The 19,252-nt window shown below is 35.0% G+C and overlaps 1 protein-coding gene across 2 annotated transcripts in view; it reads right to left on the bottom strand.

Annotated features, from left to right (window-relative positions):
• The window catches only part of HLCS (holocarboxylase synthetase), a 216,546-nt gene that overhangs the window by 145,763 nt on the left and 51,531 nt on the right, over positions 1-19,252 (bottom strand). For both annotated transcript variants that reach the window (XM_074213936.1, XM_074213937.1), the window contains one exon: positions 1,931-2,202. In XM_074213936.1, the coding sequence (XP_074070037.1) occupies positions 1,931-2,202 (272 nt within the window). The remainder of the gene's footprint in view (positions 1-1,930; positions 2,203-19,252) is intronic.

Here is a 19,252-nt window from a genome sequence, read left to right as displayed (position 1 = left end):
TATATATATACACACACACATATATATATATATATATGTATGTCATGGAACACTATTGTTCTATTAGAAACCAGGAGGGAAGGGAATTCAGGGAAGCCTAGAGGGATTTGCATGAACTGACGCTAAGTGAGATGAGCAGAATCAGAAGAACATTGTACACCTTAACATGGGAGTGATATTCAACCTTGATAGACTTGTTTGTTCCATCAGTGCAACAATCAGGGACAATTTGGGGCTGTCTGCAATGGAGAATACCATCTGTATCCAGATAAATAGCCGTGGAGTTTGAACAAAGTTTAAGGACTATTCCCTTTAATTTAGGGGGGGAAAAAAGCAGATAACTTATTGTCTGATCTTGTTATCTGGTATACTTTTTGTTTCTTCTTTAATGGTATGATTTCTCTCTCATCACACTCAATTTGGATCAATGTACAACATGGAAACAAAGTAAAGACTGACAGATTGCTGTCTGTGGGGGGTGGGGGGAGGGAAGTAAGATGGGTGAAAATTGTAAAACTCAAATAAAATCTTTAATAAAAAAAAAAGAATAAAAGGATAAAGTAGAGGTATACCACCTCAGACCCTTTTGAAGACACTGACATTACCTTCTGGCAATGTAGCCAATGGAAAAATTGGGTGCCACATAGTAGGCCAATCTGAACCACTTTTAGAATATTCAGAAATGTACTTTGCTCTTATGTAATCACAATCAGAAACAGTTCTCTAATATGTTCCAAGAGTGGATGTCATTTTAACAAGGTGATAGGGTCTGTTTATGAGCTACACCTTCATTCAACTATAATTGAAGCCTACTAAAATTTGTCTCATTGTGATAGGACCAATGTGTACCAGTTTTCCTTTTCATTCTCCATGTCTGGTTACTCCTGCTATATGTTTTAGATTTATTTTCCCTAAAAAGTGACACATTTCCCAAGTATTTGTCTCTCTTAACAACAACTTCCTGATAACCTCTGGCTAGGATGACTTGGCTTTTTGGTCACCAGGGGGCAAAAGAAGACCATCCATGGAAGAAGAGAGAGGATGGGATCCTTTTAGACTTGGCAAAAGTTGTATTAAAGTTGTGCTAATCACAAAACCCTGATCTGCTGACCTGTCTCAATTTCATGGAGAAGGACATACCTTTCCCAATCTAAGTGTATCCTTACTAAATTGTCTTTCTATATACTAAGACTAAGGAGACCTTTTGTTAACTATTGAATGACCTGCCTAATTTCATTCCAAAATAGAAACTGAACAGTTTTCAACCAGACACACACACAATACTGAAGCACTAACTTTTGCTGATCAATTTGGGTAAAATTTTCATCTGTTTTACATTTTTATTTTTAACTTCTAACCAAAATCCATGAAATAGGGGTAGAAAATAGTAACCTGGCAATAAAAACAAGTTCTCAGATATCCAAAAATTATTCCAGAGTAAGTTTAAAAAAATAAAGATTTAAAAAAAGGAAATACTAAAAAATAGGCTTAAAAATGCAAAATTCTAAGCAAAATTGAAATTTTGCTCTTATTTTGAGTAAACATTTCTTAAATTTCACATAAGTGTATTATTCTACATCAAATATCTCAAAGCAACACAGCACAAAAGGAGAAAAAAATCGCCTAGAGAACAAGTTCTACTTCCTAGATTTTTCTGACAGTAATTCATTTTTTCCAGAGACTATTCTAAGAAGCCTAATTTAAAAGAGACAGTCACTAGATCCATAACAACTGATTCTTAAAAATATAAAGCTTGAAGTCTTAAGATGAAACTTAATTTTCCAATCACTACCACATTCTTCTAAAATGGGGGTCTCATTCCTTGTTCTACAAATCATTTTAAAAACTTAGCTAGAAGCACTAATCAACATCATACAATATAAAACTTTATTCAGATTTTTTTCTGATGAACTTTTATTCAAAATCTTACCCATCCAGAAGATCCATTGTGGATGAAGTCACTTCAGCAAACAGAATTATTTTTCCTAGCTGCTTTGTCTGCAAATTTTTTTGATAGATCTCCAGGTTAAAATGTTCTGGGGCAAATCCCTCTGTTGCAGTGACAACTGGCATATGAGATGGAGTTACTTCCAATTCTGGTTTATAGGATGAAACAAATTGAAGGGTCAACTTGCTGAATTTCATTACTCCTTCAGGATCCACATTTCGTGAAAGCCACTGCATAAAGGAAACTCGGACTTCCTGTATTAAAAGGAAGAAATGCAAAGGTCTAAATCATTTCAATTCAACAAATTTATTAAGCACTTATTATATGAGAAAAGTCTAAAATACTAATGGAGAAAACAAATATTATCAAAAATAACAAAAATAGTTCCTAAAAAGTTTTTTTTTTAGGTTTTTGCAAGGCAAACGGGGTTAAGTGGTTTGCCCAAGGCCACACAGCTAGGTAATTATTAAGTGTCTGAAGCCATATTTGAACCCAGGTACACCTGACTCCGGGGCCAGTGCTTTATCCACTACACCACCTAGCCACCCCAAAAGCTTTAAAATTAAGTGAGAACTAAATACATTTTTAAATGACTATTATTATTCAGGACATCAGTAGATCTATAGTGGACATTACCTCTACCAGTTCCATTTGTAATCTAATACTTTTCAACTTTATGGAACTTGTATCCATATAACTTCCACAGAGGAACTCCTCAAGACACTGAAGACTTTTCTTTAGGTTTTTTTAACATTCAGTTGGTATCACTGTAGAATTCAAGCTTTAGTAATACCTGTTATGGATTTATCTCCTTAGTTCATCATATACTTCCTTGAAATATCTTTTATGCCACTTCTAATTATCACTGGCAAAATGCTACAGTCTACTGACATCCAACACAAATTGCTTTATTTTCTTTTGGACCACATGCCATTTGATTCTTGTTTTGTTTTTTGTTTGATGTGGGGGGGGGGGGGGGTACTGTTTTGGGTGAGCCAAACAAGAGTTCAGTGACTTGCCCAGAGTCACAGAGTTAATAAGTTGTGAGGGTCTGAGGTCATATTTGAACTCAAGTCCTTCTGACTCTGTGCCACCTAACTTCCCCCATTTGATTTAGAAACTGAACTGAAACCATATAAAAAAACAGTACCAGGCAAATACTAGTATTAAAAACATGAGATTTTGAATCAAAAAGCACAAATTCTCAAACTGTACAGCTTTCTCTTCCAACAGTTCAATTCTGAGTGAATCTCACTAACCCTCAGTACGCTTCATCTAAGATATAAGAATGCAGATGACCAACTCAGTGGTTGCCTATCAAAATGCAGTTCATAATCTAAGTAATAGATATTCTTCAGCTATGTGACATTTCCTATGTGGGTTATTAGACCAATCTCATGGCTCTCACTGAAGGGGCTCTAGGGCCTCTGGAGTGTGATGCCATAATATGTCATCTCAAAATAGTACCAAGTAGAGAACTTTACTATCAACCTAAAGTGAGTACTAGATGTTCTGGAGCAGCTAGATGGCATAGTAGATAGAGTGCTGGGTCTGGAATCAGGAAAATTCTCTGAGTTCAAATCTGGACTCAGACACTTACTACCTAGGTTACCCTGACAAGTCATTTAACCCTGTTTGCCTCAGTTTCCTCATCTGTAAAATGAGCTGGAGAAGAAATGGTGAACCATTCCAGTATCTTTATACCAAATGAGTCATGAAGAATCAGATGCGAGTTGGACACAACAGAACAACTGGATGTTCTCCATGACAGTGACACACGTCTTCCTATTATATCACTTAGTCAACATTGACAATCAGAGGATTATTGAACAAAGGGAGGCAAATGAAAATATGAATAAGGTACAAAGTGTTAGGAGAGATTAAAAGACAGAAAAATAGTAAAAAGGTCACTTCCACGGAGAATGAGGTAATACTGAAGCAGGACAAAGTTTATACCCTGAAGATAATATTTTTAAAACTGCACTTGCTGTTATTATACATTACAATCATAGGACAATCCAATGTAGAGATGAAGGGGGACCTTAGTGGCCATTGAGTTCCAACTCCTAGCTTAACAGATGAGAGAACCAAAACACCCAAAGTGTCAGAAACATTTGAAACATTTCAATAACAACAAAATGGTGTCAAACTCATACGAGGTCACAAAACTGAACATGAGTACATCTTTCTAGGTTACATACTAATTTAATTTTTAAATGTAACATTATCTAAAATATCTATGGTAATTTTAATTATTGTGTCAAATTATTCTGATTTTGGTTGTATTCAGAATTGTTGTGGGTCACATGCAGGCCACGAGTTTGATATCTATAGACTAGGCTATCTCCCATTTAATCTAAACGTCAAGGAGATAATATCTCTGTTCTTCCAGGAGGTCTTCATTTTCTTGCTTCTACTCAATGGACAGAAATTTAGAATGCCACATAAAAACTCAGAACATCTTCAGGCCTTTAGCAATAAAATGAACAGTAGTAAATACATTTCTAGTTCTGATTCACTGATGTAATTTATAAGCAAAGGAAAGTAGTATCATATGGATTTTTGTGAAATTATTTTAAAGCAGTAGTCATCTGTTTTTATTCATTTCCCTAATCATGGTTTAGGTTTAAGTACTAGGAATGAAAAGTAATTGTCAGAGGTGGCTGCAAGAACATCTACTGGCTTCTAGAAACTCATCTCTATCTTCCACACTGTTGCCAAAATACACCAGTTTTACTATGTTACTCCTCAACACAAAGCCTTTGGCAACTTCCTGTTGCTTCTGGGACAAAAAAGCAAAATGTTCTAATAAGCCTGCAATTTAAATTCCTCTCCAATCTGACTCCAACTATCTTTTTTGTTTGTTTGCTTAGAAAAACAACAACAATAACAAAGTTTCAAGAGAAATTTCTACACTTTGTAACAAAAATCACAGTATTATGACTGGGAGTTAAACTATTTAAATGTTCTCACTTTTGTTCCAAACAACTGATCATGTATATCCAACGTCTAAGGAGTAAGACTGTCCCAAAAGGCTATCATTTAGCACAGTCAACATTACCATTAAAAATTTATAAGTAGCTCACAAAACTGGGGGGGGGGGGCGACATTCTTGCAGCTAACCCTCAGGATTACTTTCATTCACAGCACTTAAAACATAAGAGAAATGAATAAAATCAGATATATTACTCCTTTTAAACAATTTCAAAACAATCCAGGTGATCCTATTAATGTCCATTTCATTATCAATGTTTCTAAATATTCTGCAATGTTCCTAAAGCTCTGTTCCTTGCAAAATAAACAGAAACTAAGAAGGCATTCATCAACTGGGGAATGTAAAGAAGATGAATATAAATGGAATGTTATTGAACCATAAGAAATTTAAGAAAAAAGATGATTTCAGAGAAACATGGAGAGATTTATATGAACTAATACAAAGTAAAATGAATAGAACAAAAGATATAGTAACAATGTGAAGAAAAACTATTTTAAAATAGTTTGATCAATTTAATGACCAACCACATTTCAAGATTATTGTTAATGAAGTATACGTCAGAAGGCTCTCTGAAGGAGATCAGCAGGACCTCCTATCACAAGGATTCAAGTTGCAAAGTAAGACATACGTTTTAGGATATAGTCAATATGGGAATGTATTTTGCATGATTTTACATATTTATTGCAAAGGTTGTTTTGGGTTTTTTGGGAGTGGGAAGAGGGATGAAAGGGAATGTGGGGGCTAAAAATAGGAACCTCCTCCCCAAAAATGAAAAGAGAACAGAAAACACAAAAAGCATTAGAATTTGAAACTCATTACACACTTAGAAAGAAAATCAAGTTCTAGCTGAAGACTAACAATTTTCTGTTCTGCAATATAAATTTTTATTATAAATAAAATTTTCATTTAATTTGGTTTTTGTTAAGTCCAGAATAAAAATAAATGAAAGAAAAATAACAGAAAGCTTTTAAAATAGTGCAAGTGAAAAGTGATGTTGGGCCTGAACCAGGGTGATTGTCATATAGGAGTTCGATCTTTCATTTCCCACTGCATGCTCATTCAATGATGAAAATTCTTATACCTGGTTATACAGGTCACATTCGACTGCCTCTAAACTCCTGTAGATCATTAGTGAAACTGCATTCCACACCTCCTATCATCTAATTCCTAATTCCTATCACCTTCCATTCTTCCAACCTAAAGTTGCATCCAAAGTCCTTTGAAATGACTGTTCTATAATCTTTTCCTCATCTACTCCTTCCATTTACTAGCTCTACTGGCTGTTCCTTCACTCAATCTCTTCAACTCACTGGTCAAGAAGGGGAAGCTTTAATACTCTTTGCTCCCCATTACCATTTCTATGTTCTCCCACTCTCTTCCTTTAAGGTTCATATTATTACTGTCTACAAGTCAATCAAAATCCTGGTACCTGGTACCTACAATCCTACCTTAATGAGTCTGCTACTAAGGTTTCTCTCTTCCCTACCTCCCACCCTCTATATGAATGAACTTCAGCATACATACTGATTCTCCCTCAAATATCTTAACTGCTCAATTCTTTAACCTTCTCTCCTCTCATGAGGGGAACTCAATTATCCATACCATCTATATGTTCTTGAATCCTGAAATCCCCATATCCATTCATAATCTATTAGTTTTTCAACTCTCCTGGTTTCCTTTATAAAAACCTTTCTCTTCATCTGTATGGTAACCTCCATACCCTTGACTTCTCGATTCTCTACAAGGCTACTTTCCTTACACTTGCCAGCTCCCTGAGGGCAGGAAATGTCTTTTGCTTTTACTGTATCTCCAATATAGCACCTGGTATAATAGTTACTAAATGTTTATTGATTAATGAGTTCCATTTGGGACTTATATTTGAGATGATTCTGAGATCTCTAGGTGAAAACATTAAGAAGAGAGTTGGTGTCTAGAATCAGGTAGAGAAATAAAATGAAAGATATTGAGAATGGGTTTCGATCTATACCAGAGAAGTCAATGAATTATGTTAAAGTGTCCCATATGGCATTTTTTTTAACCTTACAAGGATTTCTATTTTGCCCACTCAGCTCTAGTGGCTACATGTTATCTATCTTCCACTATAAATTCAAACTATTTAATCTCAGAGAGGTTCAAAAATCCTTTTGTTCATCTTTCCATTCCTGATCAAATCACCCACAAGGCTTGTATTAAATACTATCTTCCAGCTCTTAATCTCACTCTACTCATCCATCCTACAGTTTTTAGCATGTGAACTTGACCTCCCCTTTCCTAATGAGATTGAAGTCATTCAATTTAAGTCCCTTCAATTTCCTCTTCATTTCACAACTTCTCTGTGTAGTCAGTCACCCATCTGTTCTTTTTCTTTTCCTTTCAATTCAAAGAAAGATAGGGCTCTATAGAAAAAAAAAAGCCTATTCCTCTGTGTTCCTAATCCTTTCCTTTTCAAGACTCTACAACAATCATCCTTATTTTTCCTACTGGATCATCTTTCTCTACTGGCTCTTTTTTACTAAACATACTTAGATCTTCCAGATCTTCCAATCTGGAAAAATGATCTCTCTCTCTCTCTCTCTCTCTCTCTCTCTCTCTCTCTCTCTCTCTCTCTCTCACACACACACACACACACACACACACACACACACACATATATGACTCTACTAGTCAGTCAACAAGCATTCATTAAGCACTTACATTGTTCTTTGAATACTTTGTACTTTGACAACAAAAACTAACCAACCAATCATGTGCCAGGCATTCTTGCAATACATAAACATATAGCTCTGCAAATAAAATGCTCTCAAAGAATTTATATTCTCAGGGGAGACAACACAAAAAGGAAAGTAAAAAAGCATGTGTGGGGAGAGAGGGGTTAGAAGATATCCCTCATGATGAGGACATGGTAAAGAAAGTCCAGAATAAAGCCTACAGAGGAATGAAATATAGCTGTTCCAGGTGCCATCATGAAATGGGGGTACTAGGAGAAAACATTCAACAAGAGGTAGAGGCTAGAGGAGCAAAGGATAGTTCTAACATATAAACTCCAGAGCTGGAATGAGATTTTGAAATGAAGAGAAAGAATGAAATAGAAGAGATTCAGAGTTTAGTTTGTAGACAAAATTTACTTCCCATTCTTTCCTCACAGTGTTGTGGTGCTATTCTTTTTAATGGATGCACCTTCCTCCTAACTTCAACTATTATGCTTTTCCTTTTTTCCTCTTCAGTCTTTGATTTGCCTGCTTTCACCAGTACATCTTTTTCCTCCCATTTCTTCTCTTCTACATCCTCCCCTTCTGGGATTTTGCCACTCTTGTAACTTCAATGATTATTTCTACTCAGATAACTCCCACATCTGTCTGCAACCCTGACCATTTTGACCTCTTCCCTGAGCTCCAGAGTGAGATTTTTACCCAACTCCTGAAGGTCGAGCAACAACTGCATGTTCCATAAGCAACTTCAAGCTCAATATGTATAAATTATCTTTCCTTTAAAAATTACTCTTTCTTTCATAACATAGTATTCTCCCACCCAAGAAGTCATTCCACATAACCAAAAAAAAAAAGATAAAAGCAATTAAACATTTACCAACATGTGAACTGAGTCCATACTCATAGCTCCCCATCTTTCCAATGGATATATTTTCTCATCTTTTCCAGGTACAAATTTTATCATTATAATTACATAGCATTAAGGATTGTTGAATTTATAAGCATCATACTTCTACTGAGCCAAACACTTTTAAAGTGAAATTTATTCTGTGAGTTTATTTTATGAGTTACGAAACTGAGCTAAAAAAAAGAGAGAAGCTTTCTAAGACTTCTACAAAAGATAAGCATCTACAAAAGACTAACCAGTAAACTAGGCTTATAAGTCTATAAAAGTCTTGATTAAGTTGATCCCTGCAAAATTAACCCAGGGTTCTAAGTTAAAAAAAAAAAAAAGAGGTTTTTGACAAAGGGAAGGACTGAATAAAAAAACAAAGAAATCTCTCTAGCACAGGGTCCAGTATCATAAACAATGAGAAAGGTCTAATATCACAAGGATCTTTCAACAGATTCATTCAAACCAACACATAATATGCCACTCTAATGGCATATTAGGGAAATCTAGGGTAAAGGTAAAATCAGTCATATGCATAGGTAGAGTGGGATTGTCATCTCGGTATCATTATTTGAAATACTTAATCCCAGGGTGGCTAGGCGGCTAGGTGGCATAGTGGATAGAGTACTGGCCTTGGAGTCAAGAGTACCTGAGTTCAAATCTGGCCTCAGACACTTAATAATTACCTAGCTGTGTGGCCTTAGGCAAGCCACTTAACTCCATTGCCTTGCAAAAACTAAAAAAAAAAAAAATACTTAATCCCAAATATTTCCCATATTGGAATACCTAGTGGAGACATCTGCTATCTTCCTGCTTAGTGTAGAATTCCCAACACTAGCATCAATTCTCTGAGTTAGATGCAAAAGTAGGACTATTTCTTCCTAGGGGTTACAATTAAAATGCATGTCACTTGTTAGGGAAAAAAAAGTCAAAGGTAAAGAGGGATGTGGAGAGAGCCCTCATAAAAACCATCTCTCCTAGTCTTGCTCTATTATCAAATATTCATTTATTAGTTTAATTTTTGCCTTTAATACTTTGGAAAGACATAGAAGCTAACTATATGAGCTTACACAAGTTATGGAGGAAAAATACTGAGAAATACCTTTTTTTTAAAATAAAAGATTTTATTTATTTTGAATTTTACAATTTTTCCCCTAATCTTGCTTCCCTCCCCCGCACTCTCCCCTGAAGGAAGTCTGTTGGTCTTTACATTGGAGAAACACCTTTTTGGTATAAATATTTCTGGGAACAGCATCTCCCAAAGTTTTTCCTTTAGAGAGGGCTGGGACCTGGCCTTTCCAGTTCACCCTCCACTTTCTGTCAGCAGTTCTGTTGGTTTCAAATCCACAGAACATTCTCCCCCCTCCCCATCCCCAGCTTTCTGGCTTCATATTGTGAGTTGTCTTCTCCCACTAGATTATAGGGATTTCCTTCTTTTTCCTTATTTATATCCTCAATGGTTGGCAAACAGTAGACACTTTAATAAATATTAATTGTGTCATATCTTAATTTCCCATCAGCTGCTTTCATTTCATTCCCATTAGCAGGTTTTGCCCCTGAAATCTGGAGATTGATCCAGTTTTATAATCAACACATTCTCAGCACCCTCCATGCTTCACCCCTCTAAGTGGAGAGCTTAAAGGCAGAGTAATAAACTGTTCCCAAAGCTTTCCCCTAATAAGTGTTCATAACTTCCATTTTCTTTATTTTCCATCAGCTGCTCTGGTCGCAGGCATGCTCTCTAGGCACACCCCCTAGTTCTACAGTTTCCAGTTGTATATTATCATTCCCCATTAGATGACAAGTTCCTTGAGGGAAGGGGCTACATTTTTCTTATTTGTAACCCCCATCACTGAGCACACATTGCCTGATCCATAATAGTCAATTAATAAATGTTTATTGATGATTACTGACAGCACCAGAGCAAATGAAAAAGCAGGCAATCTATGCCCAACTGAATCAATGCTGTTTCCCTGCCAAACATCCTTTCCATGTTTCTGTTAACAATTAACTGGTCTACCAATGTCTCATTTCTTTTCAATCCCAAAACTGAACCAGGCTTGGTCTACAACATTTAGTGTTAATTGGTAGAATTGGATCCAAATGACTCTGATTGAAGAAGGGAAAGGGCTCTGCAGAGGCCCCAACAAAGAAGCTCTGCACTTCATGGTCAATATCCTCCTAGCCCTGTAACTCAACACAATCCTGGAGTGGGGTCTCACGAAACTGGTCTGAGACTATTTGACAACAAGAGCGAAGTGCCCTGGATATTTAAGAACAATGTGATAAACATCATAAAATGTCATCTGTTGTAATGTCCTAATTTTGTTTAGGGGAGCAATATTGATTACACCACCTATGGGAAGCTTGGGCCTTGCACAAAGATTGTTAATGCAGGAACTGTGTAAGAATTATTCTAAATTAACTATGTAGGACACTTAATATGGAATTTGGAAGGCCATAAATAGATATTATTACCATAAATTGATATTATTACATTACATGGGGGAAGCATTTGAAAAGACAAAGGGGAAAAGAAGAAGAAAAAAAGAGAGAAAGTGGTAGACAGAGAAAGACAGAGAGATCCTACATTTAGTAAGCAATTGCTATGCCAGACCCTGTATTAAGCAGTAGGACATACAAATACAAGTAATCAAGACAGTTCCTGCCCTGAAGGAGTCTATATTCTACCATATATATATATATTCTTTTTTTTAGTTTTTTTCCAAGGCAAATGGGGTTAAGTGGCTTGCCCAAGGCCACACAGCTAGGTCATTATTAAGTGTCTGAGACCAGATCTGAACCCAGGTACTCCTGACTCAAGGGCTGGTGCTTTACCCACTGTGCCACCTAGCCACCCCTAAGAAGTCTATATTCTAAAAAGAGAGGAACAACATATAAAGGAAGGGTACGTAGAATGAAAGAAGAGGTAACCAGGAGGTGGCATAGTACAGAGACGACCCAGATGTGAGGTGAACATCTGAGTCCAGGCAAAATCGGGCAAAAGCCAATGTATCAGAGCCCAGAGTGGGGTCAGGAGTAGAGTTCAAATTTCCATTGGGAAAGAAGAAAATGAAAGACAGTATGGCATAGAAATCTATGGCCAACTAAGCTGATCCTTGCTGAATACTCTTTCCATTCTCTTAATTAATAAACTTTCTGTTAATTGCCAGACTGATCCTTAAGTGTCTTATTTCATTTCAACATCAAATGTAAACCATTTGATCAATCTGAGTTAGGCCTGGTTCATACTTTACTATCTAAGACAAATATATTGATTTATTATTATTTATTGATTATTATTTATTGATTAATTAATTAATTTCTGGCTGGTAATCTTTTGCCTAAACTTTCCCAAAACCAGGTCTCCAAATTTCATTTTCCAATCATTTCCAAACCACACCTTCATTTACATACCTTTCCTTTCCCCTGCTCCCTAGTTCTCTTTCCAGTTCTGTTTCTCCCCACTAATATTTAAAGTTCTTAGAGGACAAGGTCTAGCTTGCTTACTTGTATTCAGATTTCCAGGTGTCAAACAGTCCTGGGTCCATAGTAAGCAATTAATAAATGATTTTTAATTAATTCATTCATTCATTAAATCACTAAACTCTGACTTATCTAATTGTATCTTATCATCTAGATAAAGGGCATCCTTGATCCATTTAGTTTTCTGTTTGATTATTTTTCTCTTTGATTCCCTCTTCCATTTGAACTCTTCCTAGACATGAACACCTTTGGCAAGTAAACCTCTCTGTATTTAATGTCTTCATTGCTTTCAGCAATCAGAAGATCATTTGGCAAAGTTGTCTCTGAGGTTATTCTTATATCAATATGAAATTAACAGATGCATGCATCACAGGATCATATTCTGGGTGCTGAAAAGATCCTCAAAGTTCATCTAGTCCAAACCCTTTTATGTTATAGCTAAAGAAACACAACTGGAGAGAAGGCATGACATGTCCATGCTTCATTTAGGGGAAAAGGACAGAACCAGAATTTGCACCCAGATTGTTTGCCTCTAAATTTAGAACTCCATACAACATAAATTCTTTGAGGAAAACTTTTAAACTTCTATTATTAATAGCAATTATTATTTAGAGTACTAGGTTTGCAAAGCACTTTACAAATGTCACTTAATTTGATTTTCATAACAACACTATTAGAGAAGGACTATTAATATCCCCAATTTATAGATGAGGAAGCTGAGGTTGAAAGAGGTTAAGTGACTTGCTCAAGATCATACTGCTAAAACAGAGGAGAGAGATTTTTATGCATTAAAAACAATTAGTCAAATAAGACCAATTAGTTAAAAGAAAACAATCAGGAATCAAAATTAGGTGATCTTATTTCTAACCCAAAGATCAGGGACTTTTCAATTTGGGAGCAGGAAAGAGAACAGCAATAAGGTTTACTCACAATTCCTACAACTGAAGTTTTCTCACAAGACATTAATTGGACTAGAACATAACTGAGCTAGCTCTAGAATTGAGTCACAAAATGCAGTGTGGTTCACTCAATTCCTACTATCATTTGCTATTTTAATTCCTTTACTTCAGACCTCAAGCCCAACACTCTAGGATGCCCCTACTGAATCAGATTAAAAAATAATAAACATTACATGATTTTATATTAAACAATGTATATTAAAAATATATTCCTAAATTAATAAACTAGCATACAACTTTCTCATAAAAATTTCTTATATTGTTACCTTTACTTAGACAAAGCACACCAAAAGGTTAAACAGACTATAAACTTCTCTACAAATTAATAAGCAGCCATAACATATTTAAGGATGCCTGCTTCCTAGCATCCTCTAGTGGTTCACATAAATATAGCACCGTACAAAGAGAAGAAACAAAGTTTCACAATGGCTTTGTTAGCATCAGTGAAGAAGTCAAAATAATCAATGATTTCCAACCACATAGGCTGCTGGAGTGGCTAGTAGCATCTAGCTAAGTGTTCTATGAACTATACTTCTGAATTGCATTTCTATCTATAACTTCACATTAAAATTCCACAGCTCAAGGAGAGATGGGCTATTTAATTTATAGACTGGATCCGAAAGAATCCCACTGGTAAAGAGGATGTTAAAAACTCAGTGGAATTAGCTAACAGTATAGCTAGATTGGTTTGGAAAGAGGAGTTCATAAATTCTAGGATTCTGTTATCTTCATTGTATCTTTCAATTATAGATACAAATGAAGAGAAAATATTACATACACAGTATTCGGAACCTAACTCATCTGAAAAGAAGGAAGTGCCAATTCCCATCTGTAGGTGACAGATCCTGTCTGGAGAAACATTTAGAACCATTTAAAACCATAGAGACTTTTAGTCACAATGTAAAACAGATTTAAAAAAAATTTCTGGCTCAGGTAGAAAATAGTACTACTCACCTGCTTCCTGTGTGACTCCTCAAAACCTTAAGAACTAAGTCTCATAAAAACTAATGTTCTGGGGACAGCTGGGTGGTGCAGCCTCAGACACTTAATACTTACAAAGTTGTGTATCTTTGGGCAAGTCACTTAAACCCACTGCCTTGCAAAAAAAAAAGATAAAAAAACTAACATTGCTTTTTATGCTTCTGTAATTTTCTTCAGTGACTTTCTAAGAACAAGAAGTAAATCAGTAATTTACTGAAAACTTACTTCCATAGACTTCAACTCACAAGAACTAATGGACTCTGATGAGCAGAACCAGAAAAACATTGTACACCCTAGCAGCAACATGGGAGTAATGATCAACCTTGATGGACTCACTCATTCCATCAGTGCAACAATCAGGAACAATTTGGGGCTATCTGCAATAGATAAAGAATTGTGGAGTTTGAACAAGGACCAAGGACTATTACCTTTAATTTAGAAAAAAAAACTGACATCTTGTTATCTTGCTATCTCTTATACTTTATTTTTCATCACATTCAATTTGGATCAATGTATACCATGGAAACAATGTAAAGACTGGCAAATTGCCTTCTGTGGGGGCTGGGGGGAGGAAAGTAAGATTAGGGGAAAAATTATAAAACTAAAAATAAAATCTTGAAAATAAAAAAAGAACTAATGGACTCTGAGTGCAGACTGAAGTATAATTTTTTCACTTTATTTTTCTTCCTTTTTTCCAACATGACTAATATGCAAATATGTTTTTTCATTACATTTCATGAATAACTGATACTATATTGTTTGCCTTTCAGTTGGTGGGGGAGGGACAGAAGGGAGAAAATTTGTAATGTTAAAAATAAATATTTTTTGAAAACACAATTTGAATGTAAAAATTCATAGAAAATTAAAATGAAAACTTGGAGTAGAATCCATCATGCATGCCTCAGCTGAATCCAAAAAACCCAGACCAATGTCACTGATGATTTTGGACATGGCAGTAGCAAAAAAAGATATAGTTAAAAGAGATTAAAAAAACAACAGGTAGAGTATGTTTTAAGGCATAATATATAGTGAAACAATACAATAATAACAATACTAATAGCTTACTTTTATTTAGCACTGTGTGGCAGGAACAGTATCATTTTACAATCATAATTTCACTTGGCCCTCACAACAACCCTTGGAGATAGATATCATCATCATCATCATCATCATCATCATCATTATCATCATCATTATCATTATCATTCCCATATTATAGCTGAAGAACCTGAGGCAAACAAAGGTTAAGTGATTTGTCCAGGGTCACATAGCTAGTAAATATCAGAGGCAACATTTGAACTCAGATCTTCCTCGCTGCTGGCACAGCCTTCTATCCATTGCACCACCTGCCTGCATATTGGTTTATCAATAATAAACCCAAATGCACAGAAGAGTACAGTAGCTAGGTAAGTAAAGGAAAAACTAATTAGATTACAGGGGGAGGGAAGTAGACATAAAACAGTAATTATTAGGGACTTCAGTGTGATATTTTCAGAGCTAGATAAATTAACAAAAGGATAATTGAGAAAGATGTCAAGGCCTTCAGCAGAATTTTAGAAAAGATATACATGAGAGACCCATGGTGATTACTGAAGGAAAATAAAAATTTTTCACCTTTTCATGATGCCTTAATAAAAAAACCAAGGTGCCCTTCCCTCGTTTCCTTTCCCCCTTCCATTCTCACCCCTCACTCTACCCTGGATCAGAAATTATTTGGGAAACATTCCCAGAAACTATGGTCAAGAAATGGGAATATCTACAGTCATCAGGGCCCTATTATTATCCCCTTAACTTCCCACTTCGACCTGCCCATTTGACAGCTCACAGTACTTAAATAAATTGGTAGTCAACTATTAACTCCATGCCTTCCTAAGAGAGAAGACCACCATATCTTACCACCTGCCCTGATTCTGTGTTTCACTGTCATCTAACCTACATATAATGTCTGGGTCTTGCCATCTACCTCACTAGTAAACACTTAGGAATTCTGAGACTTTCCATCTGCACAGCAGATGAACATTACTGTATGTGTTGTCTTGCCTAAGTAAAGGGTCAGTTTACTGAGAGCAGTAACAAGCTTGCTTTTTCTATTTGTATTCCAAGCACTTAGCACATAGTAAGCACTAATCAATACTTTTTGACTCATTTGTGTGCTAAGATACAAAGTATGAATAAACAAATGTAGAAAATATATGGTATTGATTACAGTTTCTCAGTTATGAAAACAGATAATTTCTGTTTTGTTCCAAAACAAAGAAATCTTAGTGACTCTAATGTTCAATACATAAGCTCACTTTCATGGGAAATTTAATTTAGAATGTGGACTTACATCTGAAAGAGGTACAAGGTCATAAAATTAAAAATCATCTTCTCCCAAAGAGGAATAAAAGACATATTAAGCCCTTATACTAAAGGAATGATCTATTATAGTACATTCATTCCCTATTATTTTTTCATTTGCATTTGTTTTTATAGTTCTCTAAGTATGTCCGTCAGGGGAAATGAGAAAATGTAACACTCAAAAAAGAAAAATTACAGGATGTGAAAAAAATTGAATGTATTTCCTTTAAAATCTGAGATCTCCAGATACAACAGTTATTTTATAATATTCATAGGTGGGGAAAAGTCATCCAAATACAGCAAGCTGCATTTCTTTAAGTCAATATAAAAAAATTATTCCAGTTTTTAAAAAATCATTGAATTTGAAGGAAAAACAATGACATATTTGGGCTAAATTGGTGTGTATTTAAAAACGCAAAAAAAAATTTTAAAAACTCAAATCCAATGGCTATATAAAACAGTTTTAATTCTAACAAGGCATTAAAAACACCTGGATTCCCTCATACACAATGGAAGCAATATAATTCTTTTTTAAAGGCTGATTCTCTGGAAGAAACATCATAAAAGATAAAGGTGGAATCTCAGCAACAAAAGATATCACTAAAAATCCATTTAAAAAAGGAAACAGAATTTTAAATTTCTTGGTAGATTAAGTGGAATCTACATAAATATAATCTTTTGATACTTCTTTAAGTAATACTTTTGACAAATAAATGATGTTTCCAAACCTTTGTTTTCAACAATAATTCTACTATTAAGCAAACCAGAAGTTTTTAAAAAGTTTAAAGACCAAAAAAGATCCAGAACAAGAAATCTATATTACTACACAATTAAAAACACAAAGAAAACACCCATAAACATCATTCAATATATCACATAAATATCCTTAATTATTTAATTCAGAGGACCTAAAGGTGAAAATATGTAGCCACCAAGCTGCAAATGCCACAGGATTTATTGTCTCATCTCTTCCAAATACAGTGTTTCTTTTCCACATTTCACAAATATGTCTAAACATCTCAGATATTCATGATCTCTCAATCTCTCTAAGGCAGAACTACGCACAAGAGATAAAGCAATTTTAGTTTATCTACCATCTAGGACACCAAGAACTCAAACAGTGTAAAAAAAATAAATAACACACAAAAAAATAACCTGTAGAAAAATCTAATTCTTTATTTCTAACATGTTCACTGAGGGACACATGACCCCAGAGGCCACCATAAGAGCAGTGTTGTCCAAACAGACAACAGACTTGCAAAAGATCTCAACTCTAAAATCTCACCCCCTCCCTCACAGTGTCTGGGAAAACTAAAATGCAGAAACTTGTCCTGGCTGGGACAGGGAGTGGCAGCACTCCATAACTCATTAGAACTCAGCTAGAAACCTGAGAAACAGAGAGTTGGGACAGGATGCTTGTTGTCACTGTAAGTACTCCGTGTGGAATATAAATGCCAAGCTTGGAAGGAGGATAAGAAGACTGACTTCCAAAAGAAGACTGACTTCAAAAGAAATTGCCATTAAGATAACAGAAATCAAAAGGAAAGCAATAGACAAAAATATGGAAAAGAATGAAATTACCAAAGATCTTAAAATGAAGAACTTCAATTGAAGGCTTTGAGCATTGCACAAAAATCGACAGAAAAGATTCTAATAAGGGAAAAGAATATGGTCTCCAGATAAATAAGCCAAAAGAGCTCAGGCATCCATGAATAAATATTGGAGTACAAAGCAAAATTAATCAAAACCTGATGAGGTAAAGAAAACAGATTCTCAAGAGACCACAAAAACCATACAGTATTGTTTCTGAATAATTTAAAAGAGAAATAAAAATTATTGAAGCAAGTTTTAAAAAAAAACTTTTGCAAAAAGCAAAATAAATAAATTTTGCAGAATAGAAAAACATGAATTTGTGGTAGCAATTCGCAGCAAAGAAGCAAAATAGAGAATAAGTAATAGGGAATACAAATACACAAAAGTAAAAGGTGATCTGAAAGAAGAGAAAAAAAATCATTGTTTTAAAAATTTGACATTCAAACTAGAAAAACATATATAAGGGCAAGATGCATACAGACTAATGAAGGATTATAGAACTCCCAGAAAAATCCTTAAGTCAAAAAAGCAAAATACCATATTATAAGGAATAAAATAAAAAAGCTCATAAGTAAAATGTCAATCAAAAAAATGAACATTAATTGCTGGGAAAAAAAACCCAACTCTATACTGCAAATTCTCAGACCTACTCTAAATGGCAAAATTCCAATAAAAAAATGACAAATTCCACAAAAAAAAACAAAAACAGGACAAACACTTTCAAATATAAAGGAAAGAAAAGACTATTCAGGATCCACCAGAAACTGCAGATTGCAATGAAATAATGTTTCAAATGGCAAAGGCACTTTTAAAAGATGCATCCCAGGGAGCGGCTAGGTGGCACAGTAGATAAAGCACCTGCCTTGGAGTAAGGAATACCTGGGTTCAAATCGGGTCTCAGACACTTAATCATTACCTAGCTGTGTGGCCTTGGGCAAGCCACTTAACCCCATTTGCCTTGCAAAAAAAAAAAAAAAAAACCTTAAAAAAAAAGATGCATCCCAAAGTGATATAATCTACAAACCCAAGTCATTAATGGAAAAAAGATGAATGAGTCAGTAAAAAGAGACATTCAAAGTCTCTAAAAGGAAAACCAGAAATGAACAAACTTTTGTTCAAATAAGCTTTTGCTCGAGAAAGGCAAATAAATTCAGCAATTAAGGACAAAAAAAACCCCAAAACAACCAAAAAGCCATTATGAAATCTTTCTACAAGTATACAAGGAGATAAGAGCAAATGCAGAAAGCAAATAGTAGTGATAGTGAATAAATAGGCATGGAAAATACCTACAGGTGAAAGAAACATTGTTTTTTAGGGGTTTTTTCCCAGGGGGTGGGGTATGTGGGTAAA

Source organism: Macrotis lagotis, chromosome 1 (genome assembly GCF_037893015.1).
Source record: "Macrotis lagotis isolate mMagLag1 chromosome 1, bilby.v1.9.chrom.fasta, whole genome shotgun sequence".
NCBI classification, from domain to species: Eukaryota; Metazoa; Chordata; class Mammalia; order Peramelemorphia; family Peramelidae; genus Macrotis; species Macrotis lagotis.
The sequence above is the reverse complement of the archived record's forward strand: the minus strand, read 5'-3'. Positions and strand labels throughout refer to the sequence as shown.